Below are 15,179 nucleotides of genomic sequence, written 5' to 3'. Positions count from 1 at the left end.
ACTAAAAGCCCTCTGGAAAAGGACTCTCTTACATGCTTTCCTGAACAGGGAAAGTGATGGCATCTGCTGCACCCACTTCAGTAACCTGTTCCATAGGATCTGCAACCTAACAGCTGCTAAATGGGCCATCATGAGGGCACCACTAAGAGAAGGCTGTCTGAGGAATGTAACTGGCACACAGGCACATAGTGGGAGATGCGGTTCAGAGTGACGCACCATGCAAAGAAGCCACACGTTAACTATGCCAATGAAAGCTCACCTAAATGGAGTTTTCAGGGAAAACAGCCCTCTGCACATGGCAGGTGGCTCCAGGAGCACAACTTGTCATTCAACAGAAGCCACCATGGTTAAGTGACTGGGCAAAGGATCACATGCACCCTCCAGCATGAACTTCCACATTCTCAGCCTTTACTGTGGCAGGCATTATATCAAAACCAATATTAACTGTGTGTTCAAGACTAACCAGGTTCTCTCCCAAGGAGATTTAGACTTAAACAGGGTTTGAACCATCTTCTGCCTAACCTAAATGAATTAACATAGTTTCTGATGTTGGGCAGAGACATAGGAGGAATGGAATTTGTACTCCCTAAGAGAAAGGATGTGGGGAGGGGTGTTTGTAAGGGAACATGTACCCCTGCAAGTATTACAGGTGCACTCAGCTCACAGATAGAAAGGTCAGGTAGGCCCTCAATTCTAGGAATCATGACACCACAAATAGAAAATGCCTTCTTTGCTAGGTATACAGAGAAAAAGACACTTAATGGATTTTTGAAAGTTTTTTAAAAAATGCAAATATTTCAAGATAGCCTCCCTATTTCTGTATTCTTGGCACTTACAGTAAAAGCTTTGCCCCTTGTTTCAACTCAGTGAAAGAGCTCTTACCTTGGCTCCGGCTAAGAATCCCAATGATATGGCAACTCTGGCACGTAGGTCAGGCCTGTCTTTGGGCCACACATAGGACAGCATAGCTTTGAGGATTTTCTTGCCATCTACTTCTTTCAACTGTTGGGAAGAAAAACACTCTCACCATGCACATTTCAAAGAAACAGCTCACCACTGACGGACAAACTTAAATCCAAAGGCAACAGTTACACCTGGCCACCAGTGTAAGAAAACCACTTCTTTCTTTAGAGCAATGTTCAGGAAAGACTAGGGTGCTTTCAATGGGCAAAGAGAAATGTCAACCTTAAGAGCAAGAGAACTGTTCATAGTTGTTTAACTCTGTGTAAAATCTCACTGCTTCATTTCAGCAAAACAGCTCAAGTAGGGTAACCATGCACAATAAGGCTGTTTAGTGGCCAAACACATCACTCTAGTTTCTCTCATAAACAGAACGACCATCCTGTTGTTTTCTTCTTCTTCTAAAACTCAAACCAATCAAACAAAGCAGCAAGCTTTCTCATTTTATGAGTTTTTATATATATCCAGGCAAAGGTAAAAGGTAATCACATATTAGCACAAAAACAAAGATAAACTTTTACCCTCATCTTACAAAGCAAATGTGTCAGGCTCAGGCGTTTACCCCTAGCATCCCTTAAAAGTAAATTCATCCAGGCAGGTGGTCCTGAAGCAATAATACTTTATTAGGAGCAAAAAGGTAAATTAAAAGAACTGACTGTCTACAGAACGAAGAAGGCCGCTAATGACATGACATGGGTAGAAAACATGGTTAAAAGCACTCCAGCCAGAGAAAGCAAAACAAAGTGAAACAGGTCCGAGATAACAGTTTTCAGGGCAAGGTAGACAATACAACAGCTGTGGATTACAGGCTGAGTGAATAACAGGATAACAGGATAAGAAACTATACACAGAGTTTGTGAACCAAGAACTTGACCTGAAGCCAGAGCCTGGCCTGGTCCTGCCAAGAGCCCATCTTCAGGTGACTTTAGTCAGAGCCTGACAAAATGCTATGTATAACAGAAGTGTATCATTTCCAGGAACCAGCGCAGTGTAGAGTTAAGAGTGCTGGACAGCGACCAGGGACACCCAATGCCCACTCTGCAGTGCAACTTACTAAGTGACCCTGGAAGACCTTGGTTGCATTAAAGCAAACAAAACAAAAGTTGCATTCAAAACAAATTAAGAATTCTGGGTTTTAGTTATGAAATGCTTCTGGTTTGTGTTAAAACTACAGTTAAGATAGGATATTATAAATGGACCGGTGGTGGTACCAAACTGGGTAAGTGGCGGCAAAGGGAAATTGGAAGCAAGGGAGAGGGGCGGGATTGTGGCCCAACTGTTATTCCTTAAGGAATATTACTGGCTAGCTAGTAATTTATTTATATCCTGCCTTTCTCCCCCAATGGGGACCCAAAGCGGCTTAACATACTCCTCTCCTCCATTTTAGCCTTACAACAACCACCCTGAGAGGTAGGTTAGGCTGATAGTGTGTGACTGGCCCAAGGTCACCCAGTGAGCTTCCATGGCAGAGTGGTGATTTGACCCTGGGTCTTCCAGATCCTAGTCTGACACTTTAACCACTACACATTGGCTAGCAATGTGTCAGTACTTGCCCAGAGGGATCAAACCAATGAGACTTGTTTGTAACTTGATGAAGATGTAATACTGCTCAAACTATAGTTAATGTCAAACTACAAGATAAAGTAAGAGTCAGAAAACAGAGTTGCACTTACCTGTAACTGCTGTTCATTGAAGTCTTTGGTGCAGACACACATGTGGGACTGCGCCTGCGCGCAGGCCTGCCGCTGGAAACTTTTACTAGCCTCAGACCTCTATCTGGGGATGCCCCTCCCCTCAGCAGCGGTCGGCTTCCCACCGAACCCACCGCGTGCTCCTGGGCGAGGCATCCCCTCCCTCCTCAGGTCCTCGCCCGCCGCCGACCTGTACACCGGGGCCTTAGCCCTCCTAATGTCATGGCCCTACTATATCTTGCCATGACCGTAGTCGCTAAGACTCGTATATTTCAAGACAGTATTTAATCTCTCTTTCTTTCCTTTTCTCCCCCCCTTTTTTTTAGGTCGTCAGCAGCGTTGGAGGGAGGGATGTGTGTCTGCACCGAAGACTTCAATGAACAGCAGTTACAGGTAAGTGCAACTCTGTTTTCATCTTCAGTCTTCGGTGCAGCCCCACATGTGGGATTTTAGCAAGCTTACCGTGAACAGAGGTGGGTGTTGATCTAGGAGAACAACGTCTGGAGGACTGCCTTCCCCACTGCAGCATTCCGTCGTGCCTGCAGGTCCAGGGCGTAGTGTCTCACGAAGGTGTCCTCACTGGCCCATGTCGCCGCTTTGCAGATCTTCTGGATGAGAACCTGTCTGTGAAGAGCAGCGGAAGAGCCCTGGGCCCTGGTGGAGTGGGCACGAGCCTCCAGGGGGCATGTCTTATTTGCCTCCTTGTAGGACAACCTCACTGCGGAGACTACCCATCTAGCTATGGACTGGGGGGAAGCGGACTGCCCTTTGTGACCTTGAAAACAAATAAAGAGTGTTTTTGATCTCCTAAAATGTTTGGTTCTATCAATATAGTACAAGAGCGCACTTTTAACGTCTAGAGTGCGAAGGGTCTTCTCAGCCTGCGAAGTCGGATTAGGGAAAAAGATCGGGAGGACCAGGTCCTGGGTCATATGAAAGCTAGAAATCACCTTGGGTCTAAACTGGAGACTGGGGTGTAGGACCACCCTTTCATTAAATATCCTGAGGAAAGGGCTATCGACTAAGTGCTGCCAGTTCCCCAACCCTTCTGGTGGAGGTGATCGCCACCAGGAACGCCACCTTGGCTGACAGTAAAGATAAATGAGAGCTGGCTAGTGGTTTAAATGGGGGTAACATAAGCTTAGCTAGCACCAGGGAGAGAGACCACTGGGAAACCAATCTTGGAGCCGGGGGAAATAGGTTAGTGGGCCCCTTTAAAAAACGTTTGGAAAGGGGATGAAAGAAGGCTGTGTACCCTTCTAATTTATCATGAAAGGCCGAAATTGCAGCCAGGTGGACCTGCACTGAGGCCACAGAGAGACCTGTTTTGGTCAATTCCAGTAAGTAATCTAGAATGCGGGGAAGGGGGCATAGAAAGGGTGAAATCCCTTTAGAACTGGACCACCTATCAAACCTCTCCCATTTTCTATTGTACGAGTAACGTGTGGAGGGTTTCCATGCTTGGAGAATAACCTCCTTCACTGGGGATGAGAGTCCTTCCCCCGACAGGGATCTATCTTCCACGCTGCCTGATGCAACCTGTCCACATTGTGGTGATACAGGTGGCCCCACCTGAGCAGCCCCGGGTCCCTCGGAAATGGCCTGCAGGCCCCTCCTGCTAGTATTGTGAGCTTCGTGAACCATATCTGGCGAGGCCATTGTGGAGCTATCAGGATGGACGCAGTGTTGTCTGCTCTGATCTTTCCCAAGACCCTCGGTGGTAGGGGGAAGGGGGGAACGCACAAAACAGGGTGCCTGATCAGGTCAGCTGAAATGCGTCCCCTAGTGATTCCCGTTCGCTCCCCGCCAAGGAGCAGAATCGCTTTGCCTTTTTGTTCTCCTTGGTGGCAAATAGGTCGACCTGTGGGACCCCCTACTCCTGGAAAATCGGTCACAGGAAGACTTCCTGGAGCTCCCATTTGTGGTTCGTAGTGAACGTTCTGCTGAGGGAGTCAGCCCAGGTATTGTGGCGCCCACTATGTGTATGGCTTTCAGATGGATGTTGCCTGCCAAGGTCACTTGCCAAACCCGATGTGCTTCCCGGCACAAAGGGAGGGAGCCCGTGCCTCCCTGTTTGTTTATATAGTACACTGTCATGGTGCTGTCTGACTGAAGGAGTGTTCGGGAGCCTTGCAGTATATCTGAGAATGAGGTAAGTGTATAACACACAGCCCTCAATTCTAGCATATTGATATGTAAAGGGACTTCTCCGTCCGCCCATTGACCCTGTATAGACATGCCCTCACAATGGCCACCCCAGCCCTCCAAGGACGCGTCTGTGTTAAGGGTGAACTCAGGGTTCCAGTAACCAAAAGGCATCCCCTTGAGGAGATTGGACTCTAGGAGCCACCAACGTAAAGATCTCACTATTCTCCTAGGGATGGATAGTCTATGTAGTTGAGAGTGATGGGATTGATCAAATGATCTGAGGAACCAGTTCTGGAGTTCCCTCATCTGTAACCTAGCAAATGGGGTGACAGCCGTGGTGGAGGCCATAAGGCCTAGCAGTCTCTGAGTGGAGAGAACTGGTTGATGTCTACTCGTAAAGTGTTGTACTAATTGTTTGATCGCTAGTATTCGCTCCTTGGGGAGGAAGGCTTTTCCTCTATCAGAATTCAGAACTGCCCCTATGAATTGAGCTTGAAGGGAAGGCACGAGTTTGGACTTCTTGAGGTTCACCATGAGGCCCAGCTTGCCACACGTGGTTAGAACCAAGTTTAGGTGGGAAGAAAGTCTAGTAGGACTGCTGGCTGTAACCAGCCAGTCGTCTAGGTAGGGGTAGATACAACAGTCCCGACTCCTAAGGAACGACATCACTACGAACATGCACTTAGTAAAGACTTGCGGGGCCGTAGTGAGCCCAAATGGGAGAACAGTGTACTGAAAAATCTCCTTCCATAGTGAAACATAAGGAATTTCCTGTGATCGGGATGTATGGACACGTGAAAATACGCGTCTTTAAGGTCCAAAACTGCAAACCACGTATCTGGGGTAATTAGCTCCATTACAGAGGGCAGAGAGACCATGTGGAACTTTGAAATACGTAAGCATTTATTAATGAGTCTCTGATCAATAATAGGTCTGGAGCCCCCATCCTCCTTATCCACCATGAAAATGCGGGAGAAAAAACCAGAACAAGGTAATGAAATTTTCTGAACGGCACCTTTCAGTAAGAGCTCTTCTAACTGGGGGGCAAAATCTGGGAAGGGGTTGTCCCGGGCCAAACTAGCTGAAAAACAAGTGGGCTAAACCTTCAACTCCAGGTGGTAGCCCTCTAACACAACTCGAAGAACCCAAGGTATATGCCTTCCGGCCAAGGTGGTCCATCCTCCTGCTCTCTTTATCTGAGGGAGTGGAGTGCTGGCCGTCTTTGTCCGGTTTGCATTTCCCCCGTGACTATAGAGGAGGGGGGGGTGGACCATTAGAAACTCTGCAGAGTCTTGTTTGACCCTATAGAGGTTATCAATCTTCTAAGTTGAAGGGGTGACAGAAGCTGGTTTCTTCCACACCGACTTAGTGACCTCTGAGAGACCCTCAAGGATGGGGAATGCCGCAATGCCTGGAGTGTCGGGGTATAGACGGCTCAGAATTTTATCTTTAGGCTTGTTATCAAAGGTAGTAATGTTAATGTCCAAGGCTTCCACCATGCGGATCATTTGTCCAGTTCTCAATTTCAGATCCTCAGATGGAGAGACTGCTTCTGTGTCACCGACCAGCTCGTCAGGAGATGGTTCTGAGATGCCTTCTGAGCTGTCAACTGAGGCTCTGGTCTGTGGGTCCTCAGGTTCAGATTCAGTTCTGGGACTCCTCTGCGTGAGAGGATAAAAAGGTGAAGGCAGTTGTGAAGTGCCGGAGGGCAAGGGTTTGCCCTGGAGGTTAACCTGCTTGAACCTGCAGAATTCAATCCACTCTTGCAGCAGCGCTGGGGAGATGGATGGTTGAGTAGCAAGAGTCAGATAGGGTTGAGGGGTTCGGATCTGGGGGCAGGAGGGGTTCATCCAACGGATCCAGCTCCACGTCCAAGAAGCACTGGAGCAGAGATCCCGAGTGGAAGGACGGGGTCTTCGGGACCGGGGTCAGATCCGGCAACAGGATCGTCAGATCCGAAGTCGACGGTGTGAGCATAGCCGGTCGGGAGGATGAGCGGCTAGTACTGCCCGTCTTCTCTCTATGTTTAGACTTATGCTTGTGCTTTCTTGAGGTATGCGTCGGATCTGAGCGTTCTGGATCCGAGCCAGATCTGGGGCTCCGGGAGGTCGGGGCTGAGTGGACGGAACGTGTGTCTCGTGGGGTTCCGGGATCAGCGGAGGGGGAAGGCGCCATCAGGGCTTTTTTCCCTAGCTCCGTGTTGAGGCGATTAGCCTGGGCGTTGCGAGCACGGGTGGAGAATTTCTGGCAGATCTTGCACATGGAGACATTATGTCCCTCACCCAGGCAGAGTAGGCATAGATCGTGCTGGTCCGTGTGCGGGATTTTTATTGCGCACCTAGGACACAGCTTGAACGGCATCTTGGGGGCCATGCCAGCCCTCGGCACGCGGCTGGGGGGATCGAGGCAATGGACAGAACCTTGCGCTCAGTTCACGAGATGTTGAAGGGTTTGATAGGAACCCAAGCGGTAGGCTTTACAGAAAAACTCACGAAATTGAAAGTAACTCTGAAGAAGAATTTAACGCTGAGGTCTAGAGAAGCTCCGTACTCTGCGGCGGCAAAGAAGGAACTGAGGAGGGAGGGGATGCCCCGCCCAGGAGCACGCGGTGGGTTCTGCGGGAAGCCGGCCGCTGCTGAGGGGAGGGGCAACCCCAGATAGAGGTCTGAGGCTAGTAAAAGTTTCCGGCGGAAGGCCTGCACGCAGGCGCAGTCCCACATGTGGGGCTGCACCGAAGACTGAAGATGAAGCAGGACTGCTGATTGTGATTTGGACTAATTCTGGATAGCAAAAACATTGATGCCAATGTAATGCTAAACACAGTTATCTCCTAAACTGCAAAGGGAGTGGACAGAATGAAGTCTTGGATACTCACCGTAAGGGCTCATTCTCTTCTGAGGCGAAGGGCATCCTGAGAGTTGGGTTGTTTTCCTCTACATCCGGGTAGGCAGGACCTAAACTAAAAACTTCCTGTCTCTCCCGGAGGGAAAACAGCCCACCGGAAGGAAGCCAGTTACCGGCTAGCCTAGCTATATTGACAGGAACAGTAACGCTTAACTGAACGAACTGTGGTAACTTCTGAAAGGACTACCGTACACACTGGACAGATAACCAATAACATTGAACGAATAACAGACAACCTGTAGCACTAGTGATAACCACAGAGTGCATTGGCTTTACTGATTTGAGATATCCTGGGTGGGCAGGATGCCCTTCGCCTCAGAAGAGAATGAGCCCTTACGGTGAGTATCCAAGGCTTCATTCTCCCCTGAGGCAAGGGCATCCTGAGAGTTGGGACTTTATAGAGCTCCCCATTGGGTGGGTATCCTCTAATCTACTACGCTTTGCAGCACCCTGCGGCCGAAAGCCGCTTGCGCTGAAGACCAGGTGTTAATCTTATAGTGCTTCACGAAGGTTGATACGGAGGACCAGGTGGCTGCCCTACAGATCTCATCGACTGGGGCTTGTTTATCGAATGCTGCTGTGGTGGCTGCGCTACGCAGAGAATGGGCCGTAATCCCCCCCGGAACCGGCGACCCACTGCTCTGATAAGCCTCTTTGATGCACTGTCGTAATGTGTATCCTATAGCTGCCGCTGACATTCTTTTCCCTTTGTTAGGGTTGGAAATCCCTATAAACATGAAATCTGACTGCCTAATTTCAGCAGTCCTATCTATGAAGATACGTATAGCTCTCCTTAGATCCAGAGAGTGCCAGCGCTTTTCTCTGGGTCCCTTTGGCAAAAGGACGGGAGATTGATTTCCTGCGTTCTATGAAACCGGGAATTGACTTTTGAAACGAAAGTTGGGTCGGGAGTTAACACGACTTTATCTTTATGGAATACGCATAATCCCTTCCTAATTGAAAGGGCTCTGAGCTCCGAAACTCTCCTGGCAGAGGTGATTGCTGTTAGGAAAAGAACCTTCATGCGGAGGAATCTCAAGGATACCGACCGAAGGGGTTCGAAGGGAGGTAGAGTTAAGGCTTTGAGGACCAGGTTAAGGTTCCACGAGGGGAACCTGTGCTCCACGGGTGGCTGAGTTTGGGTTACCCCCTTTATAAAGGCCGAAACATGCTTGTGCTGGGCTATTGTACTTCCGTTATAACAAGGTAGTACAGTGGATAAGGCTGCTGCCTGGCGCCGCAAGGTAGAGGCTGAGAGGCCTAGGCGGAGTCCTTCCTGTAAAAACTCTAGAACCTTTGGTATACCTGGCTGGAGAGGGTCCACCTTTTTTTTTTTGGCCCATCTGATGAAGGCCTTCCATGAAACGTTATACATACGTCTTGTGGACGGACGTCTGGCCTCTATTATTGTATTCACTACAACGCTGGTGTATCTCTGACCTAGAAGGGCTATCCTCTCAAGTGCCACGCGGTCAAACAGAACCATTGAGGGTCCGGGTGCACTAGAGGTCCCAGGGTTAGCATGTTCCGTGATATTGGAATTTGCCATGGTTCCTGACACGCTAGTCGTTTTAGGTTTACGAACCATGGTCTGCGTGGCCAATACGGTGCTAACAGAATTACATTGGCCCTCTGTTGAGAAATTTTTCGCAGCACTTTGGGTAGGATGGGAATTGGAGGGAATGCATATAGCAGTCCCTTTGGCCAGGGGCTCAGTAGGGCGTCTGTTCTTTCTGCCCTTGGATGGGAGTACCTTGAGTAAAATCTTGGTACCTTGTGGTTTGAATCTGAGGCGAACAAATCTACTGAGGGGATGCCAAATTTGGCGGTAATGAGATGAAAAGTTTCCTGATCCAGCTCCCATTCTCCCTCGTCTATGTACTGGCGGCTCAGTCAGTCCGCCTGCACATTGAGGCTGCCCTTGATATGTTTTGCACGTATTGAAGGTATGTTTGTCTGGGCCCAGGCAAATATTGCTGATGCTTCTCTGTGTAGAGCTGATGACCTGGAGCCGCCCTGTTTGTTTATATATGCCTTTGTTGATGTATTGTCCGTCCTTATGAGGACGTGACCCCTGAGCTTGGTGGTGAAGCTCAGTAGAGCTAACTTCACTGCCCTCAGCTCCAGGAGATTTATGTGCAGTGTGGTCTCCTGATGTGACCAGCGCCCTTGGGCCATCAGTCCGTCCAGGGTGGCTCCCCAGCCTGACAAGCTGGCGTCCGTAAATATTTGCCAAGGCTCGGCGTGAATGTACTGAGTTGCCTTGCGTAAATTCGATGGTTTGGATCACCAGAGTAGACTGTGTCTGACCTGTGTGGGGATCGAAACCATTTTTATCTTTTTTCTGGCTATGGCTGATTGGTGTGGCAGAAGAAATGTCTGCAATGGGCGAGAGTGGAAGCGCGCCCATGGCACCACCCCGATGCAGGACACCATCAATCCCATAAGTCTCGCTAGGGACATGATTGAGGTTCTCTGTAGCCTGGCAACTGTAGTGGCCGAGGATATTTTTTTGTCCAACCTGTCTTTCGGTAGTGAAATAGTGTCCTGTTTGGAATTGATTTGTACTCCTAAATGAGTCATAAGTTGTGACGGAACTAAGGAGCTTTTCTGGAAATTTATGAGGTACCCGTGGTCTTGTAGTACCTGCAACACTAGTTTCGTGTGCAGCCTGGATAGGTTTAAACTTGGGGCACAGATTAGAATGTCGTCCAGGTATGGGTGTACCTGGACCCCCTGCTGTCTGAGGACTGTAATGACTGTGATCATGGTTTTCGTAAAGACCCGTGGTGCGGACGACAGTCCGAATGGGAGCGCTCTGAATTGGTAATGATTGTCCCCGTATGAAAATCTGAGGTATCTCCTGTGGTCGGGGTGTATAGGGATATGTAGGTATGCCTCTGTAAGGTCCACCGCCGTCATAAAGGTGCCAGGAAGAAGAGACTCCACTATAGACTTCACGGTTTCCATTCGGAAATGCCTGTGTGCCATCCTTCTGTTGATGTATTTTAGGTTGAGGATGGCTCTCCAGTCCCCGTTCTTTTTGGGGACTGTAAAGAAAATGGAGTATACTCCCTGGCACCTTTGTTGGGCAGGAACCGGTTCTATTGCCCTGATGTGCAATAAGTGCTGGATAGCCGTGATAGTTCTGAGGTGTTTCCCCTGTTTTAACGAGGTCGGAGACCGCATGAAGCGGTCGGAAGGAAGGGCAGTAAATTCTAACAGGTATCCCTGTTGTAAGATTTTTGTCACCCATTTGTCTGATCTGGATAGCATCCACTGTGGAGTGAATTGCTGTAGTCTCCTGCCTACCTGCAGGGGGTTGGCGTCACTGTGGGTTGGTCTTGGCAAATCTGTCCCCTTTATCGGGTCTAGATTGCGGACCTTGGAACCTGTGGGATCTTCCTCCTCTACGAAAGGAGCGCGAGTTGCCCCAGGCTCCCCTGGGAGGCCCCCATGATCCCTTACGGTTGTCAGCTCTGAATCTAGGTGACACCTTGGATGAACAAAAGGATGGGTATGAGGTGGGCCTATGGTCCTTCCTGATCTGCATCAGCAGCGCTTGCTTTTTATCCTTAGTCTCGACTAGTATGCTGTCCAACTTTTCTCCAAACAGCCTGCCTTCCTTAATGGGGTAGGCCATGAGGTTGGTTTTTGCCTTGAAGTCTGCGTGCCAGGCTCTAAGCCACAGTGCCCTCCTAATGGATGTGACTGATGACATGGATCTAGCCACGAAGGACATGGTGTCGAGGGAAGAGTCTGCATCAGGGAGACCGCACTTAGTACCCTTTCCAGGCCGCCTATAACCCTCAGGTTATCCTCTGGAACTAGCTGTAGGATTTTCTTTATCCACAAGTATGACGCCCTGGCAAATATGGACATCGTGGCGCTGGCGGCCATTGCTGAGGCCTCGTGTGATTTTCTTGTCAGGAAATCGGACTTTCTGTCTAGCTGATCTCTTAAGGATCTGACCCCATCCTCTGGAACTAGTCCTGGTGACTGTAGGTCCAGCACTGGGGCATCCACCAGGGGAACCTTTAACATGGTCATAGCATGTGGAGCGAGGGTATACAATTTTTTTATACTGGGTGGAACCTGTCTGTTGGACGAAGGATTGTCCCATTCCTCTCTTACAGCTCTTATGAAGAACTTGGGAAATGGCACTAGGTTAGAGTGGGGACGTGGCATGGGGAAGCACTCCTTGATTCCCTGCTTTAGCTTTGATTTAGGCTCCTCTGAAGGAGTGACTTCCTCATTTAAATCTAGGGCTAGAATGGCCTTGGACAAAGGTCCTTGATAATCTTTCCCTATGAATAGCCTAGAGTGCTGCTCCACAGGCTGAGGAACCTCCTCCTCGTGTGTATCAAACTCTCCTTCCTCTCTTTCCTCTCCATCATCCTCACCGGAGGAATTTGTGGATCGGGAAAGTTCTGCCAGTGGTTCCCCCTGATCTACTAAAGTAGCTTTCGTGACCGCCTTTGTGGGCCAGGCAGCGCTTTTGGTGACCCCTGAAATACTGGGTCCGCTTTTGGTAACCCCTGAAGTGCTGGGGTCCTGAAGTCCTGAGGGGTTATGAGGGTGGGTAGGGGGGTTAGGCAGAGGACCTTCCGGGACCGCCCAAATAGGTGGGGGTAACCGTGCCTGGAATGCTTGAAAAGCTTGCCATTGCCGCTGGACAGCACAGTTAATTAGCTCATCCACGTTCTCCCATGAAAGAAACTGGCCTCCCGCCGCCGCTTGGGTGTAAGGGTTTTTTTTTTTGCCAACTCCCGCCTGGGGAAAGACAGTTGCCGCCGAGTTACCCGTTCCCATCGGGAAGGAGGTCGTCGCTGCCGCCGCCGCCTGGGCTCCGGGCATCGCCCTATGCTGTTTTGGAGACGAGTCAGGCGTGCTCCACTTAGCTTTCCGGCTGGCTCCCGTTTTGGTGCCCCGTTTCTTTTTTCTGCTGCTGGGCTGCAGCGGCGCGGCTTTCCGCACCTTTTTTGTCTTTGGCTGGGGCGGAGCGGGCTCGTTTAGCAGGGCCTCGTTTGGCCACGGCAAATTCCCTAATGGTCCGCAATCGCGGCCGTTGGGAGAAGGGGGGAGTCTGGGCATATTCTGGACTAGCCCCCTTTCGTAATCTTTCTCATAGAGGAGGTAGTCCTCTCTGGGTAAAATGGCGTCGGCCATTTTGGATCCCCCGGTGCCTTGATTCACGAGGGGAGGGGGGGTAAAAACACACCAGGGAGGGGAGGGCAGGGAACTACTTAGAAAGAAACGTGAGGGAAAAAGGGCAGACACACTTACATGCAAAGACGACAAAACGCTTAGCAAGGGCTCTCCTAAATCCTCCTTATCTAATAAAGGCACGGAGCTACACGACGGAGCCTGCTCTACCCGAATAGGCAGGACGTAAACTGGCTTCCTTCCGGTGGGCTGTTTTCCCGCCGGGAGAGACAAGAAGTTTTTAGTTTAGGTCCTGCCTACCCGGATGTAGAGGAAAACAACTCAACTCTCAGGATGCCCTTGCCTCAGGGGAGAATACCTTATGTGAGGCAAACAATCCTTTGAGGTACTCCCAATCAGGCAGAATTACCTCTGCACCAAGTCTGTGATAGGATACTTGCTGTTAGCAAATATAATCAGCCATGCCCCACCTGCAGTAAAATTTTAGGACAATGTGGATTACTGCACTTGCTTTTTAGCATCTGATCCATAAAACAGGGCACACTTGAAAGAAACACATGGTTTTAAAGTAGAGTGCATATCTTATATACTAACAGTCAAGTGTACAGATACTTAAATCCATGGATTGGGGCCATTTACACAGAAGTTTTTCAACGAACTTGGGGGACCCCCCCAGGATTGTAGAAAAATCTTCAAAAAATTGACTAGGGGGTTTAACCAAAAACAAGAATGTTGTCTGTGCAAGTACAGACAAAGCTCCACTACACTGGGTAAGTGGGGATCTGCTGCTGCGATTGAGGAGATGAAGCGGGTGCCCAGGCAAGTGAGCAAGTCTCTGTTGAGCTTGTCCTCCCCAGTAGCGTCTCCCTGGGAAAACTCTGGCCAAATTTTTGATGCTGGCTGACCTGGGACCAGTTGCACAATGCGGAACCTGCAAGGACTTGAGAGAATATGACTTGCCTAATGTCACCTCAACTTTCTTCACAATGCAGACACAAAGTAGCTTATAACATTCTATGGTCAATTTGATCCTCACAGCAATTTTGTGTGGTAGGTTAGGCCGAGTTTATGCAGTTGGCCCAAGGTCACTCAGCAAACCTCTGAAACAGAGGTGGGATTTGAACCCAGGTCGCCCAGATCTTAGTCCAACACTTGCACTCTTACACAGTCCCAAAAGCACATAATATGCTTTTGTCTGAGAAATACACTTCTTTTCTCAATTTAAAAAAAATGTGATATACCACCACCATCTAAAAACATGAGGAGATACTTGTTTGATTTCAAGAAAGAAGTAGAGGAAAAAGTCATAGATGTATCGACAGGTAGAAGGAAGCAGAAAAATAGATTCCTTTTCTGGTACTATTCTCTTCCTTCTGTTCTCGAGGCAACAGAAGTGTTATTGTTGACAATCCAAAGCATTTGAGAGCAGTACCATTACAAGTACCTTTTATACATTCTTTAGATGGTGTATATTATCTGACAATACATAAATCTCAAGTGGATACAAAATAAATTTCTGCTTATCCCTCACTCTAAAGAAGAGATTTCTGCGTAGGTTGCCTCTTTTCTCTCTTTTAGGCAGATGTGCATAGATGGGGCTCACGTTTAAAGCAGGTGGCAGAGATGCTAGGGCACCATTAACGGTTGAGAAGGAGTTAAAACTGGAGCCAGGTTAATATGAAGGCTACGTGGAGTTGATCTAATTGTAGCTCATCAGTTTGCAGAAGAAAGCACTTAGAAAAAATAAGGAACCAAGCAAAGCAGCAAGCAAGAAATTGAATCTACCTTTGGGTACAATGCAAGCAGACAATGAAGACAGCAGTAAATAGCAGACTCCCAGGAACAATTGAAGAAGAGCAAGAAAAAGATCAAGGTAAGGAATGTGCAAAATACGTGTTATGGTGAAGGTCCCCAAGGACAAAATCAAGATAGAAAAAGATTAAAAATGAACGCAAAAAGCAGAACATGTGCAGGTCACACAAATCAGGTAAAATGGTTTCTACATGAAAATGGACTTCAGTGATTTGCTTCCCTCATGCATATGCCTTTGCTTTGATTTATGTTTTTCTGAAACATTTCTAGGGATGACTAGATGATCAGTAGAATTCCAGAATGATATGCCTCAAAGAAACATCTAACTAGTGTCAGTGGTACATATTAATTTACAGAACAGGTTTAACAGCTGCTCTGTAGCTAGCACAGAGGAACCCAGCTCACCTGTAGGCTTTCAGCATTCCTGCAACAGAAGGGCATTTTCACAAGTGATACTAAGAAGGTCTTCAAGTCTGTGGTTCACAACTTGTGAACAAA

At 48.6% G+C, this 15,179-nt stretch overlaps 1 protein-coding gene across 1 annotated transcript in view; it reads right to left on the bottom strand.

The window, feature by feature from the left end:
• The window catches only part of ABCB7 (ATP binding cassette subfamily B member 7), a 105,042-nt gene that overhangs the window by 71,683 nt on the left and 18,180 nt on the right, over positions 1–15,179 (bottom strand). The window contains exon 5 of the mRNA XM_056859732.1: positions 883–1,002. Within this exon, the coding sequence (XP_056715710.1) occupies positions 883–1,002 (120 nt within the window). The remainder of the gene's footprint in view (positions 1–882; positions 1,003–15,179) is intronic.

Source organism: Euleptes europaea, chromosome 13, assembly GCF_029931775.1.
Source record: "Euleptes europaea isolate rEulEur1 chromosome 13, rEulEur1.hap1, whole genome shotgun sequence".
In the NCBI taxonomy this organism is placed as follows: domain Eukaryota; kingdom Metazoa; phylum Chordata; class Lepidosauria; order Squamata; family Sphaerodactylidae; genus Euleptes; species Euleptes europaea.
This window is presented reverse-complemented; position numbering and strand designations above follow the sequence as displayed.